Raw genomic sequence first — 17,076 nt, 5'->3', positions numbered from 1 at the left:
AGCACACCATTTAGCATAAAAATCATAATTTTTAGACATTCAAAAATATAAACTTTTTTTTCTATTTTTGGATAACAAAGATGACTTGGGACGCAACACACAGGTTACTTTCTCATAGCAGAGGAATAGGAGTTGTGTAGAGCCCACTGAGATAAAGCTCAGAAATGCTGCCTTGCACCCCACCGTCAGTCTCCGCTAAACCCCCACAGACCCCCACGCTATCCCACGTTTGACTGGAATCGTCCATGACTACCAGTGAATCCGGAGCGAGGCTGTCATTCCTAAGCTCCTCCCAAAGAGTCCCTTTAAACAAAGACAGAGAACAAGTCATGAACAACAAAGCAGCTCAACCGTTACAAACATGGCTAATGTTTCAAACTCGATCTTACCATGTAGTTGTAGATCTGTGAGGCTGGGATTTAAAGCATCAACATCATTACTGATTTCTTCATCCAGCACAAGCTCCTGCATGTTTGCTGTAGCGCTGTGACCAGCCTGCAGGGCGGTGCTGTAGCTCGGTGGGGTGTGTGCTGGTAAGGGGGAATCCAAGCAGCCTGTCCTGAGACTGGAGGGATGCCCGGCACTGGGCTGATGGGTGACAGGACTGTAGTATGAAAAAGATAAAGGGTCTGGGGATAAGTAGGGGGGAGGTGGGATGACAGTTTGAGAGGGTAAAGGGTTGTAGAGAGACTGCTGATGAGGGACACTAGTGTCATGGACAGGCTGGTGTCCGTATGCAGGATGCATGGCAACTCTTAAAGGTTGAGAATGTGTATGGCTGCTTGGTAGACTAAAGTGAGCTCCAAGAGATTTCAATTTTTCAGGTCTCTCCCCAAGAAGGCGTTCCAGCTCCTCTAAAACAATGAGCATAAATACCTATTTTTAATATACATAATACAAATATATAAATATATAATAAAAATATATATAAATATATAAATTCCATTTAAAAATATATTGAAGTTGTGATAAGTCACACACACACATATATATATTATATACTGTATATACACACACACACATATATATATATATATATATACACATATATACATATATGTGTGTGTGTGTGTGTGTGTGTGTTCACTGCTGTGTGTGTGTGTGCGCACTTCGGATGGGTATATATATTCATATACGAAAATGACGTGACGTGACATACGGCCAAGTATGGTGACCCATACTCAGAATTCGTGCTCTGCATTTAACCCATCCAAAGTGCGTGCACACACACAGCAGTGAACACACACCCAGAGCAGTGGGCAGCCATTTATTCTGCGGCACCCGGGGAGCAGTTGAGGGTTCGATGCCTTGCTCAAGGGAACCTCAGTCGTTGTATAGAGGTTGGAGAGAGCGCTGGTTATTCACTCCCCCACCTACAATTACTGCCGGCCCGAGACTCGAACTCATACATACACATACATACATATACATACAGTTGAGGGTTCGATGCCTTGCTCAAGAGAACGTTTATATATATATAATGGCTTGGTAAATACCAAAATACTTTGTCTTTCTTTGTCTATTCTATTTAAAATAAACATGAAAGCATTTTATATAAAACAGCATAAGTATAAAATACATTTACAACAGTCATATATAGGTGAAGTTGGGTAATCTGGGACATTTTTTGCATGTTTAATGTTCAGACCAACAAATATGACCTTAAATTTTATAGAATTTTCTGATTCCATTGTGTACCTGGTCGGGCCATGCTCCTCCGGACAGTCAAGGGATCTTTACGTCTCCACTTGTGAAGTTCCTCCTGCATCTTCGCTACCTTCGCCGGGTTCAGGGCCCAAAGGCAGCCCTTTCGGGAGGAGTTCCCATTCTTGTTCTCCACTTTCTCAAAGCATTTGTTCAAAGAGAGGTTGTGTCGGACAGAATTCTTCCAGCCATCAGGTGCTGTCTGAGGAATAATAAATGAAACAGTGGTTCATTATGGCATTGTAAAGTGGTTGCTAAGTTGTTAAAGGTGGTAGAGTAGTTGCTATGTGGTTTCTAGAATTTCACAGATATTCACAGAAATAACAGAATCTAAAATAGAGATTGCACCAGTCATTTCTCAAACTAAACATCTTTCTTACAACCCTTCCCTCAGTGGAAAGGTGTAGATCTGCATGTTTACCTAATGATGAGCCAAAACAATGTCACATTGTAAATCCCTTTACCAGCACAGCGCCAAGAGGAGGGTGAACCAAATCATCAGGTATATAAAGATCATGCCATAACAGGCATATTCCACAAAGCCTAAGGAAATTACTCCTGGTAAATAACTCTGTTTGCATTCTGGATTTGTTGCATTGCACAGGCTTCTGCCAAGATGCCAACTGTTCACTGTAGATCAATGTATATTAGATGTAGAAATTATTCTGAGATGTGGTAGTGCAGTTTACCTTAAAGTAGGGGAAATGCTCTGTCATGAAGCTGTAGATCTCACTTACTGGTAGATTGCCTGTTTTGCTATTCCTCAGAGCCAGGAAAATGAGAATACTGAAAAGAAATATTCAACAATGAAACATTACCATCCAAACAAGACTCCTGTGAAGCATTAGTTTATTTTGATTTGTTTGGATAAGTTACATTTTTATGCATTCGGCAGGCAATTTTATCCAAAGTGACAGCACATTCACATGAAAAATGATATTAAATCTTATCATTACAGATCTCTGATTGCATACTTTAGCTGTCAGGAGTTTAGTTTTTAAACAGAATAATATAATAGTTTTATGATAAATTTATAATAGAATGGCAGTTAGGTTGAACATGTTTTGTTCCTGAATGAACCAGTTGAATTAATTCAATGACTTTTACTTATAATACTGTCACTTGTCACCACCTACTGTGTAACTATGTAACCTGCAGAAAGAAATGCTGAAAAACTTTTAGTTTGACTGAAACTAACTGTTGTATAATGCCCTGAGACTATTTAGAAATAACAGATGACAACGAACAGAGGTTTCAGAGAATGAGCTGCTTTGAAAAGATGCCTTAGTTTACCAGGATAAAACAGGTGAGGTGCAAATACGTACCTGTAAGAGTAGACAGGTTTAGGGTAGAGTGTCTGGACAGAATTGTCTTGAGACGTTTGTGATAAGAGACTTTGGTTATAGTAGTGAGAGATAGTGTCTCTTCCTCTTGAAGAGCAAAACTAGAGACAGACATACACATAAAAAATTGATTTGTGATTTGTGTAGTTATTAGTAGTTAAATATATATATATATATATATATATATATATATACACACACACACACACACACACATTTTATTTGCTTGTTTGAATTTCTAAGCTTCCATTACATACTACATCCATGTTCAACAAGAGTGAGTCTTTGTTATTTGTCAGTCTAAAGATGTAGTAGAACTTCCTGCCAATGTTTTGACTGTGACCATGCATCCAAAACCATTTGATCATTTCTTCCTTTTTTACACATGCCAAGACTAACCTACAGTAGTCATGGTGACTTCCTTATACACATAGTTATATTAATTTATATATAAACTGCTGTTCAAAAATGCATTTTTAATTATTTTTTTTCAAGATGGATGCATTAAATTAATAGAAAGTGACAGTAAAGACTTTCATAATTTTACAAAGATTTCTGTTTCAAATAAATGCTGTTCTTTTGAACTTTCTATTCATCAGCGAATCATGAAAACCCTATCATGGTTTCCAAAAAAGATATTATGCAGCAACTGCTTTCTACATTGTTAATAATTGTTAAGAAACGTCTCTTGAGCATCAGCTCAACAGAATGATTTCTAAAGAATAATGTGGCACTGGAGAATAAATTAGACAAAGAATAAACAAGAATAAATTACAACTCAAAATATATCTACTGTATATAGAAAAACACATTTTACATCTTACTGTACGATAAGAGACTTCTTATGAACATCAAAAAATCCTACCAACCCAAAAACTTTGAATGTTGGTTTATGTAATCAGTATATCATGCGTTCTTTCACTCTGTCAATATCAAGTGTACCTGATGTTGTAGAGGACTGATGGGATTGTACGTCTGATGGTTCACTGATGTGTAGCCGGGAGGTTCTTCAGAGCTCGTCTGAGGCTCACTGTAGTGGTGTTGAGTTCCCTGCCCCAAGAACAGACCATAATCTGCTTAATGCTGACATATCATAAATGCGTCTTTAGAAAGTGTAAAGAGGACATCTGCTTGCACATCTGCCTGGCAGGTTTTCTCATTTCCATGTCTTTTGCCCCTGGCCTAAATATACTGGCAAGAATTTAAAAGAGCTTTCATGCCATATAGCTTATCTTGACTTTAGTTATATGTTGTATGATTTTCCTTTCTTTTTAATTATTTTTCCATACTGTGCGAATTCCTCTAAACGTATAGCTGAACAAGAAATCTTAAATGTTTGATGAAATAGTCCTTCAGTCTCACCATGATACTGGTGGTTTCCACATCAGTGCTTAATGGAGTCCAAGAGGATTGTTCCTCTATTCCATCAGTCGTGGTGAGTTTCCCAACCAATCCAGCTCTTCTGAGACAGCTGAAGGTCTGAACCTCACTAATGGCCCCTTCACTGCATTGACGCCTGTATGGATGGTAGTGACTGTGCTCCATTAGGCCAGATTCTTGTCCAACAGGACTTCCGTCTACACTGTGTCTACGAAAATGCTCAGCACTCTTCTGCCTGTAAGGAACGCTTTCTCTTTGGGAGTACGGTGCAAACCCTTCTCCAACATTGCTCTGGTTACACTATAGATTAAACAACAAAATAATGCAAAAACAGATCTAATATCAATCAAACCTGCATCAAAAGGAAATTTCATACAACATACAATTGTATAGTATCAATATACGTGAAACACATTCCATGTAAAGCCACGCCGCAGTTTCATTTCTAATTAATGCACTCTTTAACATGAAACAGCTTTCCAAGAGGAAATGCAGTAGCACGTAAAGATCTTTGATCTGCTAAAGAGTCTATAAAAGCATTTAATTTAAGGCAGGATGAAATACTTCTCTTTCTGCCCCAGGGTCTTGTGTTCTTGAATAGTGCCTTGTGCGGGGGTTCATGTCCTCATCAAACAGTAACAATTATGACACACAGTGCCGTAATCAGAGGAGCTGGTGAGCAGCAGTTTTTAAAAAGCGGCAACTACAGAACAGACTGGACTGATGTTATAGAATCAATGACTTATCAGAGAGTTCATCTGGATTCACATACAGAAGATAGATTACCTTACATATCATTTTCCCCAAACACTATCTATCTGTCTGTCTATCTGTCTGTCTGTCTGTCTATCTATCTGTGCATCTATCAATCTATCTATCTATCATGATGTAAGTGGAAAAATGGAACAGTTTTAGGTCAATAAAATGAAGCACTTCAAAACAAAGTAATCCGAAGTTAATTCAAAAATGAAAACAAATTAAAATTGAATGATTAATACCGGTGATTCTGGCATCTGAAAGCAGGGCGACCCAAGAGATTGTAGTTCGCCTGAAGAAGGAATCGGTGAGCTGCTGCTGCTGCTTACAGATGGGAAAGTCAGGACATCATCAGAGGACATCGTCCCTACAACCTGCCTCTTCAAAACACCAGAACAGGTAGACAGATTGATTAATAGCCCAAATAGATACTGTAATATGCAATTATGATCCCTTAGGATACTGTAAGAAAAAACATGAAAAACACAGAAATGTAGTCTACACTCAGACATTTACATACTCAAGTGTCAGATTCTGTGGTTTTACAGCTTTACATATATGTCACAGAGGAATGCTGTCATGCTTGTTGGCTTGACCCTTGCTAAATTGGGGGGACACATGGTCCTGCTTTCAAGCAAATTTCACAAATACTGTATAGGAATATACATCCAGTTACACATTCACACTTTGCACCTCTTGTTCCATGACCTCAGCATGATGCAAAATTATCCCATTGTGAATATATAAACATTATTCATCATAGTAACAATCAACCTTAAGTCTTTTTTTCCCCGAACATTGCCATAAAGATATTTTGCAAGTCTCCAAACAACATCTCCCTAGCTATTCGGCCTTTGGGCAAACTTACAGTTTTACGTGCCATAACTGTGTAACTGCCTGGAGTGAAAATCTCTTTCCAACTGTCTGCTATGCATTTTCTATAACAGCGCTAGTCTATGTTCTCATTTGCAGTGAAATGGGCCCAATTCGCTGTATTTCATTGCCCTGACTGCTATCTGATCATAAACAGGTAAAACATTAGGCCACATAAGTATCTGGTATTCCTGGAAATTCAGGCCGCTCTCACTTACTGTCAGCAGACTGTGCTTTTTGAGCCAAAAACTCATTAAAATCACCAACAAACCATGAAGGAGAAGCAGAAGTGACATGAAATGGAGATGGGGGAGTTTTGCTCCCTCTGAAACATAGAGTGTAATTCAGTATTGGAGAGGAAGTTGAGCTGGCCTTTATGGTCCATCACTGTGACTTTTAAACTGATCATTTGACCTGTTATGGTTGAGATACAAACCATTTCTACTCTTGAGAGAAAACAGCTGAGTACGCAAAAAGGTCATGGGGTGCTTGTGTGTGTTTTTAAAAGAGAATAGTGCAAGCAAATGAGGCAGGATAACCAGATTCTATGCTATAAAATCTTTTAAAGTATATGCTTTTTTAAAGTATTTAACTGTAATTAATCATATAACATAATTATGTATTTAAAAAAATAATAAATTTACACAGCTCTTTGCTTCTGATTTGACAGAATTAACCATATTTTGGGGACAAATTTGTACCCAAAAGTGAGGTAAACCTGACAAAATATCCAAAAATCTCCCTTTGGGGACATCCTCATTTATAAAACAGGTTTATATATAAACTAAACAAAGTTTTTTTTTTAAATTGTAAAAATGCAGAAAGTCTCCTGTGAGGGCTAAGTTTAGGTGTAGGGTAGGTGTAGGGCAACCACACATACCGTTTGTACAGTATAAAAACCATTACGCCTATGGGATGTCCCCATTTAGATAGCTAAGTAAATGTGTGTGTGTGTGTGAAGATAATCTGGAGTGAGTAAAAATAAAAGTGCTGAAACAGTTATATTCTAAAAGTACTTAATTTCAACACTTCTTCCTCTCTCAATATGATCACATTTATCTCACTTTGATCTGGTCTGTTGCATGTCCATACAGCTCCACCCCTGCGCTAAAACCGCTCTCATCACATTTGAGTGGCATTTCAAATGGACTGTGCATCTTCCTTTACACCATCATCCATCAAGCAATTGGTAGGATTACTTCCCGTATACCTACAACAGCATTTTCACTGCAGTTCACTGGAAATACATCTAAGGTTTAAAAAAAACTTAGATGTAATACTTCCTTCTTCCGCAAATGTAGTCAAATTGCAGAATACTCACATAAGGGACAGTTCATCCAAAAATGTATAATCTGTCACCATTTACTCACCCTCATGTCACTCCAATTCTGTATATTTATTTTTCTGAAAAATTCAGCAGATGCTGCTGTTTTACATACAATGAAAGTAAATGGTGACTAGCAGTTGTTAAGATTCAAAAAAGGGTCCTGAAATGTAGTCCATATGCTAGGTCTTTGGAAGCCACACAATCACTCTGAACAAAGAAAAAGATGAAATTATATTCTAATAGCATCAATTAGTTTTTAGAGGGCAAGATTGTGTACTTTGTAGTTTGACATCCCCTGGTCACCATTCACTTTTATTATATGGAAAAGAGTGGTGTGAACTAACAGCTACTTTTGTATTCCACACAAGAAAAAAACAAAGGTTTTGAATTACATTGTCATGGTGCACACAGCAGGGAGGAACAAGGAACACGCAGACGAGGACGTAACGCAAAATAACAGTCTTTACTGAAGACATCAAGGCAAGGCTGATACAGACAGGAACACCGAAGAGTAACGAGTAGACCAGACCAAATCAAACTGAATAGACAGGACTATAAATACACAGGATAAATCACACAAACACAGCTGGACAAGAATGAACTAATAATCACACTAGACGAGGACAGGAAACAAACCAAATATGGACACAAGAGGCGGGAACACATGACACACACGACGGATGACTGACAGACTTGAGGTTGAGAGAATAATCACAGGATTTTCATTTATAATGTACACTAGTGTAATTAAGATCATAGTGTATGGAAATCCTACAAAAGTATGAAAAACAGTTTCACACGCTGCTGGCGCTTTGCTGTATGAACATGCATCTCTAGTAATTTAGCAACAGTTATAATGGTTTCTGGAAATCTGAGTGTATTGATATAATGCAATTAAGAGATGTTATATATAGTAAAATGCTCATCATTCAGTTCAGTGAGCAAACAGAAACAACCAAACCCTGCAACTGACAGAAATTTTTGTATAAGCCTTGCATAAACTTCAAAGTAATATATTAAAATCTACAATGCTTGTAGTTTAATAGTATGACTGCATTTTATAATAAATTCAAATAAAACATAAATTATAAATATTATTTGAATTATATTTATATTGAATAGAAATACAAGCATTATCAATAATCATACTATCAATATTTGTAATTATTATCAGTTTGTACATAGTTTTCATGTTTATTCAATGATTTGATGGACAAAAGACTTCAAATAAATTAGACAGATATGAAACAGTCATGATTTTGTAGGGCTGACAAACATTTAATTTTGATTAATGGCATCCAAAATAAAAGTTTGTGTTAACATAATATGTGTCTGTACTGTGTATATTTATTATGTATACACAATACACACATACATGTATATATTTAACAAACATATTGTCAGTCCTGTGTCTTGTTTCCCCCTCTCTAGTGTCTATATTTGGCCTTCCTGTTCCTGTCCTCGTTCCCTGTCATCAGTAGTTAAGTAGTCCCAGCCCTGTTTGATTTCTCCGCACCTGTTTCGGTTCTTCCTCTGTGATTTCCTTGGCTGTATCCGAAATCGCCCCCTATACCCTCAAATAGTGCACTATTTGAGGGGACAGCCATTTTAAGTGGTGTTCGAAACCATAGTGGATGTTCTCGAGTGCACTCACTCAATCCCACAATGCACCGCAAAAACGAGTGTACAACTGATGTACACTCAACGGCTAGAGATGACCCAGAATGCACTGTGAGAGTCACGTGCCAAGTGAATTCCCGCGTCTCACCAGAAGATGGCGCCCGCAGCTGAATCATCCATTGATTTTAGAAGCGCTCGTCCACGGCGCAATACAGCGTAATACAACACAGGTACAAATTAATTGTAAATTGACTATTAGGGTTTATACATAATTTCCGTGACAGAGTTCAAGATAAATCCTTCAATCTTACTGCTGGAGCTGCCCGTTTCAAATGATTGTTTAACAGCAAGCAAACTATGTAAAAGCGGCAGTCCTTCCGGTGCATTCAGTGTCCGAATTCACTCACTCGTTTTCATTCACTCCTTCAAGTGAACTATATGAGTGGACTAATGTAGGGAATAGTGAATGAGGGTATAGGGGGCGATTTCGGATACAGTTCTTAAGCCCTGTGTTTCCCTGCCCCTGTGTCCGGTATTATTGTCATCTCCATGTCTCCTGTGATCCCAGTGTTATCAATAAAGTTCGGAAGTTTGTGAAGTTCCTCTCCTCCGCGTTTCCCTGCTCCAGAGTGGGCTCTGACAGAATACCGGACCGAAGACTGTGTAAGCGGCGTCCCACGTTTTTTGTTTTCCGTGTTTTAGAAAGTTTTTTGTTTTTCCTGTTTTTCTGCCGCGGCATGTACGCCGCCTCCCACTTCGCCACCCAGATCCGGGGGGATCATCCGTTTTTTGAGTATGCGGAGGAGTTTTGTAAGATCGCCGCGGCGACAGTGTGGAATGACACAACTCTCAACAAACTGTTCTGGCTCGGGGCCAATTGCACCTCTCAGACACTACCGGCCTGAGCTGGAGAGAGGGGATTTACCGGTGTCTGGGAAGCGTCCGGGCCCGAGCCAGCCCGCCGTCGTCCGCGGCTATCCCGAGCCCTCTGCAATTTGCGCTTCCAGAGCGCCCCCGCGAATCCGCGCTTCAAGAGCGCCCTCCTGCATATCCGCTGGTCCCGTCCAGCTCTCCTGCGTCTCCGCTGGGGCCGTCCAGCTCTCCTGCGTCTCCGCTGGTCCCATCCAGCTCTCCTGCGTCTCCGCTGGTGCTGTCCCCCCCCCCTCGTCTCCGCTGGTGCCGTCCAGCTCTCCTGCATCTCCGCTGGTGCCGTCCAGCTCTCCTGCGTCTCCGCTGGTCCCGTCCAGCTCAGCTCTTCAAGAGCGCCCCCAAGTGTCTGCGCTTCAAGAGCACCCCCGAGTGTCTGCGCTTCAAGAGCGCCCCCAAGTGTCTGCGCTTCAAGAGCGCCCCCAAGTGCCTGCGCTTCAAGAGCTTCCTCCAGTGCTTGCTCCTCCCACGTGCCTTCCTGCGTCTCCGCTGGTTCCGTCCAGCTCCGCGCTGCAAGAGCGCCCCCAAGTGTCTGCGCTTCAAGCGCTCCCTCCAGTGCTTGCTCCTACCACGTGCCCTCCTGCGTCTCCGCTGGTTCCGTCCAGCTCCGCGCTGCAAGAGCGCCCCCCAGAGTCCGCGCTGCAAGAGCGCCCCACAAAGTCCGCTCCTCAGTGGCTCCCAGGGGGGAACGTCCCCAAGAAAATTTTGGGGGGGGGGGGGGGTTATAGGGTCATGGCCTGTGTGGCAGGGCCGAGGGCCAAGGCCACAGAACCCAAAAAAATAAGGCCATGGCCTCCCGAGTCCCCTGACCCACCATGGCCCCCCCGAGTCTCCAGTCCCGCCATGGCCCCCCCGAGTCTCCAGTCCCGCCATGGCCTCCCGAGTCTCCTGACCCACCATGTCCCTCCGAGTCTCCAGTCCCGCCATGGCCCCCCCGAGTCTCCAGTCCCGCCATGGCCCCCCCGAGTCTCCAGTCCCGCCATGGCCCCCCCGAGTCTCCAGTCCCGCCATGGCCTCCCGAGTCTCCTGTCCCGCCATGGCTCCCGGAATGGGTCCCACTCTGGAGGCCGGTAGCCCTGATCCCTGGAGGCCTCCAAAGCGCCCACACCCCCCTCCCCATTGGATGGTATACGGCGTGAGGACACGCCTTCCGGAGGGGGGGCGTAATGTCAGTCCTGTGTCTTGTTTCCCCCTCCTCTCGTGTCTATATTTGGCCTTCCTGTTCCTGTCCTCGTTCCCTGTCATCAGTAGTTAAGTAGTCCCTAGCCCTGTTTAATTTCTCCCCACCTGTTTCGGTTCTTCCTCTGTGATTTCCTTGTGTTCTTAAGCCCTGTGTTTCCCTGCCCCTGTGTCCGGTATTATCGTCATCTCGACTTGTCGTCTCCTGTGATCCCAGTGTTATCAATAAAGTTCGGAAGTTTGTGAAGTTCCTCGCCTCCGCGTTTCCCTGCTCCAGAGTGGGCTCTGACATATACATATATATACATATATATATATGGCATTTTTCTAAAATATATATACATAATAAATATACACAGTACACACACTTATATTTTGGATCAGCAATTTATTTTGGATCATCAGTAAAAAGAAATGCTCAGTTAATACTCTAACGATGTATGATAAGGTTTTTAGATCACAGCTGCCATATCTGTGATCATATATTTGTAACATTACTCATTAAATAATGAATTGCATTCATCTAATAGCTCATACCTTGTAAAAATAAATCTGAACTCTGAGCTTCCAACTGGGAATTTGTAAAAGGCTCAGTCCATTTGGCCCATAGCCAACCTGTGGGAGCCACACACCCACAGGGGACATACCTGCTGCAACAGGTTTTCGCATACACACACATACACATGTGCACACACGTGTGCGCGTACCTACACACATTTGGGTCACTGGTGGGAGCCTCTCTCAGAGCTAATGAGAACATATTTTAAATGTTATATCAGACACATCCATAATCATATCTCGGAGAAAATGGACACTCTGCCGAACTTCAGCACCCAGAGGGAGACAACCATACCGATAGAATCTGACTGCACCTGCCTTGCCTTGCCCCCTCTCTTCTGTATCCCTCTCTTCTGTTTCCTAAATGAACTTCAGCGGAGATTTCATCCAGGTGGAGACAAGCCTAACAAGAACCCAGAGGGACATTTCTTGATGCCTTATTTATTGGTGCCAAACGGAATACAGTGTTGCAATAGTGTCTGCGTAAGTGAAAAGTAAATCCCACAGATGTTTACACGTGCATATGCCCTTCCTTTGGACTTCTTGTCTTAGATCTAGCTCTTCTAGAATGTTATTTTGCTGTCAATTAAACCATACCACAACATGGATCCTAGTATGTACTGAATGGAGAAAAATTATGACTCTGTAGTGCATACTGAGTTCAAAAATGTTCACTTACCGCTGTGTGTGGTGCTTCCAGACCCAGGTTGTAAATCTAAGACAGTCCGAGTTCACACAGATACCTGCAAACCAGCTGCAGATCTCCTCAAAATTCACTTTCTGAGTTGCCACTCTGCTTTTATAGTGACTGACTGCTGACAAGAAAAACAACAGAGAGATATCTATAGAGAGAGCGAGAGAGAAAGAGTGAGAAGGAGGGAGGTAAAAATGAATGTCAATACAGGTGAATTCTTCCCCTACCCTCCTTGTGAACCTGGGAGGCAGAACCACAGCCATTCTGAGCAGCTGTATTAAAATCATATTGTAATGTGAATGGCAGATGGTTGGGGTGGAGAAAAGCAAAAATAGTGATAGTGAAAGGGAATCGCTTACTAAAGGGCTTATGTTACGCTGCTGCTTGGGGTTTGTTCATGTAAGGCAATCAAAACTAGAGGGAATGAAGCAGAATGACAGAATGTAAAAATTGTCATTATGTGTGTTTTTCCTCATGTAGCTTTTAAATGAAATGTGTTACTGTAATTAAATTTTTATAAGAATTTATTTATTTTTGATATGTGATTTGTTTTAGATTGTTATAAAGATTATACACTGTCATTTTTTTTTTTGAAGCTGTAAATCATACCTGTTATTGGTATATATGTTTTACAAAAAATACTGTTTCAGTCTTTCTACTTCAAAATGTCATGCTTAATTCAATTGCACTTATGCAGTTTCTTTTAATTATTATAATTATTATTTGAGAAATGTTTTTTTAGGTGTAAGTGGGTGTTTTTTTAAATATCAATAAAATTAACAAAATGTTTTTGGCTGAATCTGGCACATTTATATCACATAATATTATATTATAAATTGTACCAGTTTAAGAAAAATAAATATATAAATGTATATAAATACAGTCTGTATTTATATACAGTGTGTTATATTATATTCTGGTTGTGTGTGTGTGTGTGTGTGTGGGTGTGTGTTGGGCAGTAAGCCAGATAGATAGATATAGATAGATGAAACTGCTTTGCAATATTGTGAATTGAATTTAAATACATTGCATAGATATAGATGACCAAAAGAAATCTATGTGTCTTGTTACTTCATATATCATGAAGAAATGCTGAATTCCTTTAACATGTTGCAATAAATCCATGGCATGTTTCAGCAGTACTTATTCAAAACAATACATTACATTGCTATATTATATTTCAAGTTATCCCTCTTTGATTAGTCTTGATTCTGTGTGCTCTGCAAAGAAATCCTTGAAACAACATGCCTTAAGCCCTGTGCTGTGTAACTGATCATGGTGAATAGCTTGGCACGAGGACATGGTACGACAAAGCACACTTGACAGAGACATTTCTGCTAGTCTTTTCCTGCTCCCTGGTTTGGCATCTCAACTCATTCAGAGTCAACACACAAAAAGAATATCCTTTATTCCAGTAGTGTGCTGAAAATCATAAAGTATTTATAGAGAGCAAGAAACTGTTCATCTTTAATGACTGTATGACAGTAAATCTGAAAGATTACATTCTTGACTACTGGTTCTCTGCTGCTCTGTTTCTCAGAAAAACTAACAGATGATCAGAAATATCAAACATGCATAAACATATGAAATATCCTGCAGTTTTGTTGAGGGTGACAGCAAGATGATTAATGAGTTCAAAAATTGAATTCTAAAAAAATCTTTGCAGCACCTGGATTTATGAAGTTGGGTGATCACATTTGGCTTAACTTGATGGCCATAAAATGTTGTATGTATTATGAGCATACACCTGAGCTGACGTTTTGCCTGAGACGTGAAGGTAAGGCCAAATCTCTTAAAAGTGCAGCAGTCAATGTAATTCTTGTAAAAATACATTTTGCCAACTCAAAGAGCAGGAACTGAAAAAAAAAGATTCCCAGCTTTAAAGACCTGTTCATACCAAGAATGATAACTATAACTATAACTAGATCTCTTTAAATTTGGATTAATTCTGATTCACTGTCAATGTTTTTTCATTCTGACTGTAATATCATCTCTGATTCTAATAAGGCGAATGGCTTCTGTTTGCCCACATTCTCCTCCAGTAAGTTTGGTGAGCGGATACGAAATTCCGCAAAAAGGGCAGCAACAAATGCACATGTACAGCTATCCACTGTAATTACGACAGTGATATATTTACCACAGTGACTCCCACTCACTTAAATGTAGGGGGTGTCAAAGTCGCAAAAAATTTACGCAAAGCCCGTATGGAGACAGAAACCTGCATGCTTATCCCTCATATTTTACTGGTAGATCAGGGTCATAGGGTCATAAGGATTAACATCCAGGGATTAACAGTGCCTATAGTCCAGCTCCACCTGCCCACACCTTTTCAAATCTCATCCTAGCACTACACTCATCCACTCAACCTCCAATTTATATCATTGCATGAAAGGACTTGCCTTCTGTCCCCTCCACTTGGTCCAAAGGTCAATGGAGCTGGAAAAGGATGCATGACCAACAAAGCACAAGAGCATCCGCATTTGCCATGATGTCTGTTGTTTATTGTTAGTCTATCTATCTATCTATCTATCTATCTATCTATCTATCTATCTATCTATCTATCTATCTATCTATCTATCTATCTATCTATCTATCTATCTATCTATCTATCTATCTATTACGTGATTACTTTTTATGTGCATTCTTTTTAGTTTGTTTTAAAAGACTGTTTTGCTTTAGTTTTGTTTGAATTTAGTTAAACAAAACAATGAAACAAAAGCAAAAAATAGAACAAAACAAACTAAACAAAAACAGAACGCACATAAAACATAATCACTCACTTGTTTGTTTGGTTTGTTTTCAGTTTTTTTTACCTTCTTTTTTTTTTTTTTCTTATTGATCTCTTTTGACAATAACTTCAAAATTTCAACTACTCTGCAGGCCATGTTCCCCACCCCCCTCTTTGTTTTAGTTTAAAAGAAACAATACACATAAAAAGTAATCACTTGTTTTGATTGTTTTTACATGTAACTTTTTTTATTTGTTTTCTTTTTTATTGATCTCTTTGACAATAACTTCAATATTTCTTGTAACCTGTAGGCCATTCAGAAGATCTGTACCATTCTGCGTCAGGTAATCCTGGAGCAGAGCAGGATCTTGGAGCTGATGGCCATTACAACAAAACGTCTGTATGACATCAACCTGAGCTCCATCATATTAGACATAATATCCAATTTAATAAACTTTGCTGAAATGACAGCCTGTCACGGTGCTATATACCATATATATTTCTTTATGAACAGAGATGTGAAGACACGTTTGATTCCTAATTCCTAGTTCCCATTCATCAGTCGGGCCCTAAGGGTGTGTGTGATGGTGAGGGCAGTTGTGTCGTCAGTGCTGGCAGCATATCACATGTTCAGGCTCATCCCTATAGAAAGCTGCAGGTATAGAACTTTTCTATACTTTTCTCATATCACGTATAAACAGTATGCTCCACAATGAAGTGAGGTGAGAAACAGTGCGAGAAGGTGTTCAACAGGAATGACCACAGTCACCCAGAATGCCTTTAGGGGAACAATTCAATGTTTCCTGTCAATGGGTGCAAAGATGAGTGATATTCACACAAACAAACACTAGAGTTTTACAGTACATTGCTACTAAAAACACAGCGCTTCAAATTTAAAACTTCAAACTTACATCAAACTCTGTATTAAAATTGTATACTTCATACTATAAATTCACAGTCTTGCACATGAATAGGAAATCACACAAAAATCTCTCTAGTCAAACACAAATCTTTGGTTAAAACAATGCTTACATTTATAAAGGTAAAAGGATGAAAGACAGCAGCTAAAATGAGAATGCCTCTAGCAAACTTGCAGTGCACTTTTCCCACTGTGTGACAAACTGACAGCATGGGTGGAGCAAATGAGTAAACGAGGGAGAGACACACTATTATTACACAATTTGATAGAAGACAGAAGTAATGTGAAGTAAACATTGAGCTATTAAAAATAGTTTATTTTATTATTAGATCAAGAGTTTTTTTATCTTATGATTCATTCTAAGGTACATTCACAAAAGAATATCTTCATTTTACGGTAATGGTGGATTATGGATGTGATTATCAAATTTTCTAAGATTTGTTTAATTTACCCAAACGTTGAACTAGAAATTTCTGAGTCAAAATTTTTTAATTGAGGTAAATTCTACACCAATTTTGTGTGTGCGTGTGTGTGTGTGTACCTGCTATTCCCTATACCAAAAAGAAAAGAAAAGTAGTAAATTTAGACCTTGTGAGTACATTTTTTTCATCTCCATGAGGAAAAAAGCTTATAAATCACACAGTGTTTTTCGAAAATCTGAAAATGCAGAAAGTTTTGTGTGAGGGGTAGGTTTAGGGGTAGGGTTAAGTTGAGGGGATAGAAAATACAGTTACCGTATAAAAACAATCACATCAATGGATGTCCATATGAAACATAGAAACTGGTGTGTCTCTGTGTGTCAGTGTATATTACTGGATTGTTATATAACAATAAAAGTAAATGCAACTGTCACTGCAACATGATCTCATAGATATTATCAGAGGAGCTGGAGAGCTGAAGGTCCCACAAAGGAAAAAAAAAGATTTTTCTCATGGCACTCCTATGTTAGGACAATGTGACATCAATTTTACTGCTAACATTTGAATGACTCGACACCGCAGGTTATTTTGAAAGCACTTTCTAAGTGCAATGTCCTTGAGGCACTCTAGAGATATGTTCAATTTACTA

The 17,076-nt window shown here is 39.7% G+C and overlaps 1 protein-coding gene across 1 annotated transcript; it reads right to left on the bottom strand.

The window, feature by feature from the left end:
* Window positions 1-112: 112 nt before the first annotated feature.
* On the bottom strand, window positions 113-5,545 carry LOC306851313 (forkhead box protein N1-like; the record flags this gene model as incomplete). Its single annotated transcript, XM_079387470.1, has 8 exons — window positions 113-303; window positions 390-854; window positions 1,699-1,906; window positions 2,394-2,490; window positions 3,030-3,148; window positions 3,990-4,097; window positions 4,410-4,727; window positions 5,426-5,545. The coding sequence occupies 8 exons, from the start codon at window positions 5,543-5,545 to the stop codon at window positions 113-115; spliced, it is 1,626 nt and encodes a 541-aa protein (XP_079243596.1).
* Between the last annotated feature and the right edge of the window lie 11,531 nt (window positions 5,546-17,076).

This window comes from Barbus barbus (assembly GCF_936440315.1).
Source record: "Barbus barbus genome assembly, chromosome: 31".
NCBI classification, from domain to species: domain Eukaryota; kingdom Metazoa; phylum Chordata; class Actinopteri; order Cypriniformes; family Cyprinidae; genus Barbus; species Barbus barbus.
The sequence above is the reverse complement of the archived record's forward strand: the minus strand, read 5'-3'. Positions and strand labels throughout refer to the sequence as shown.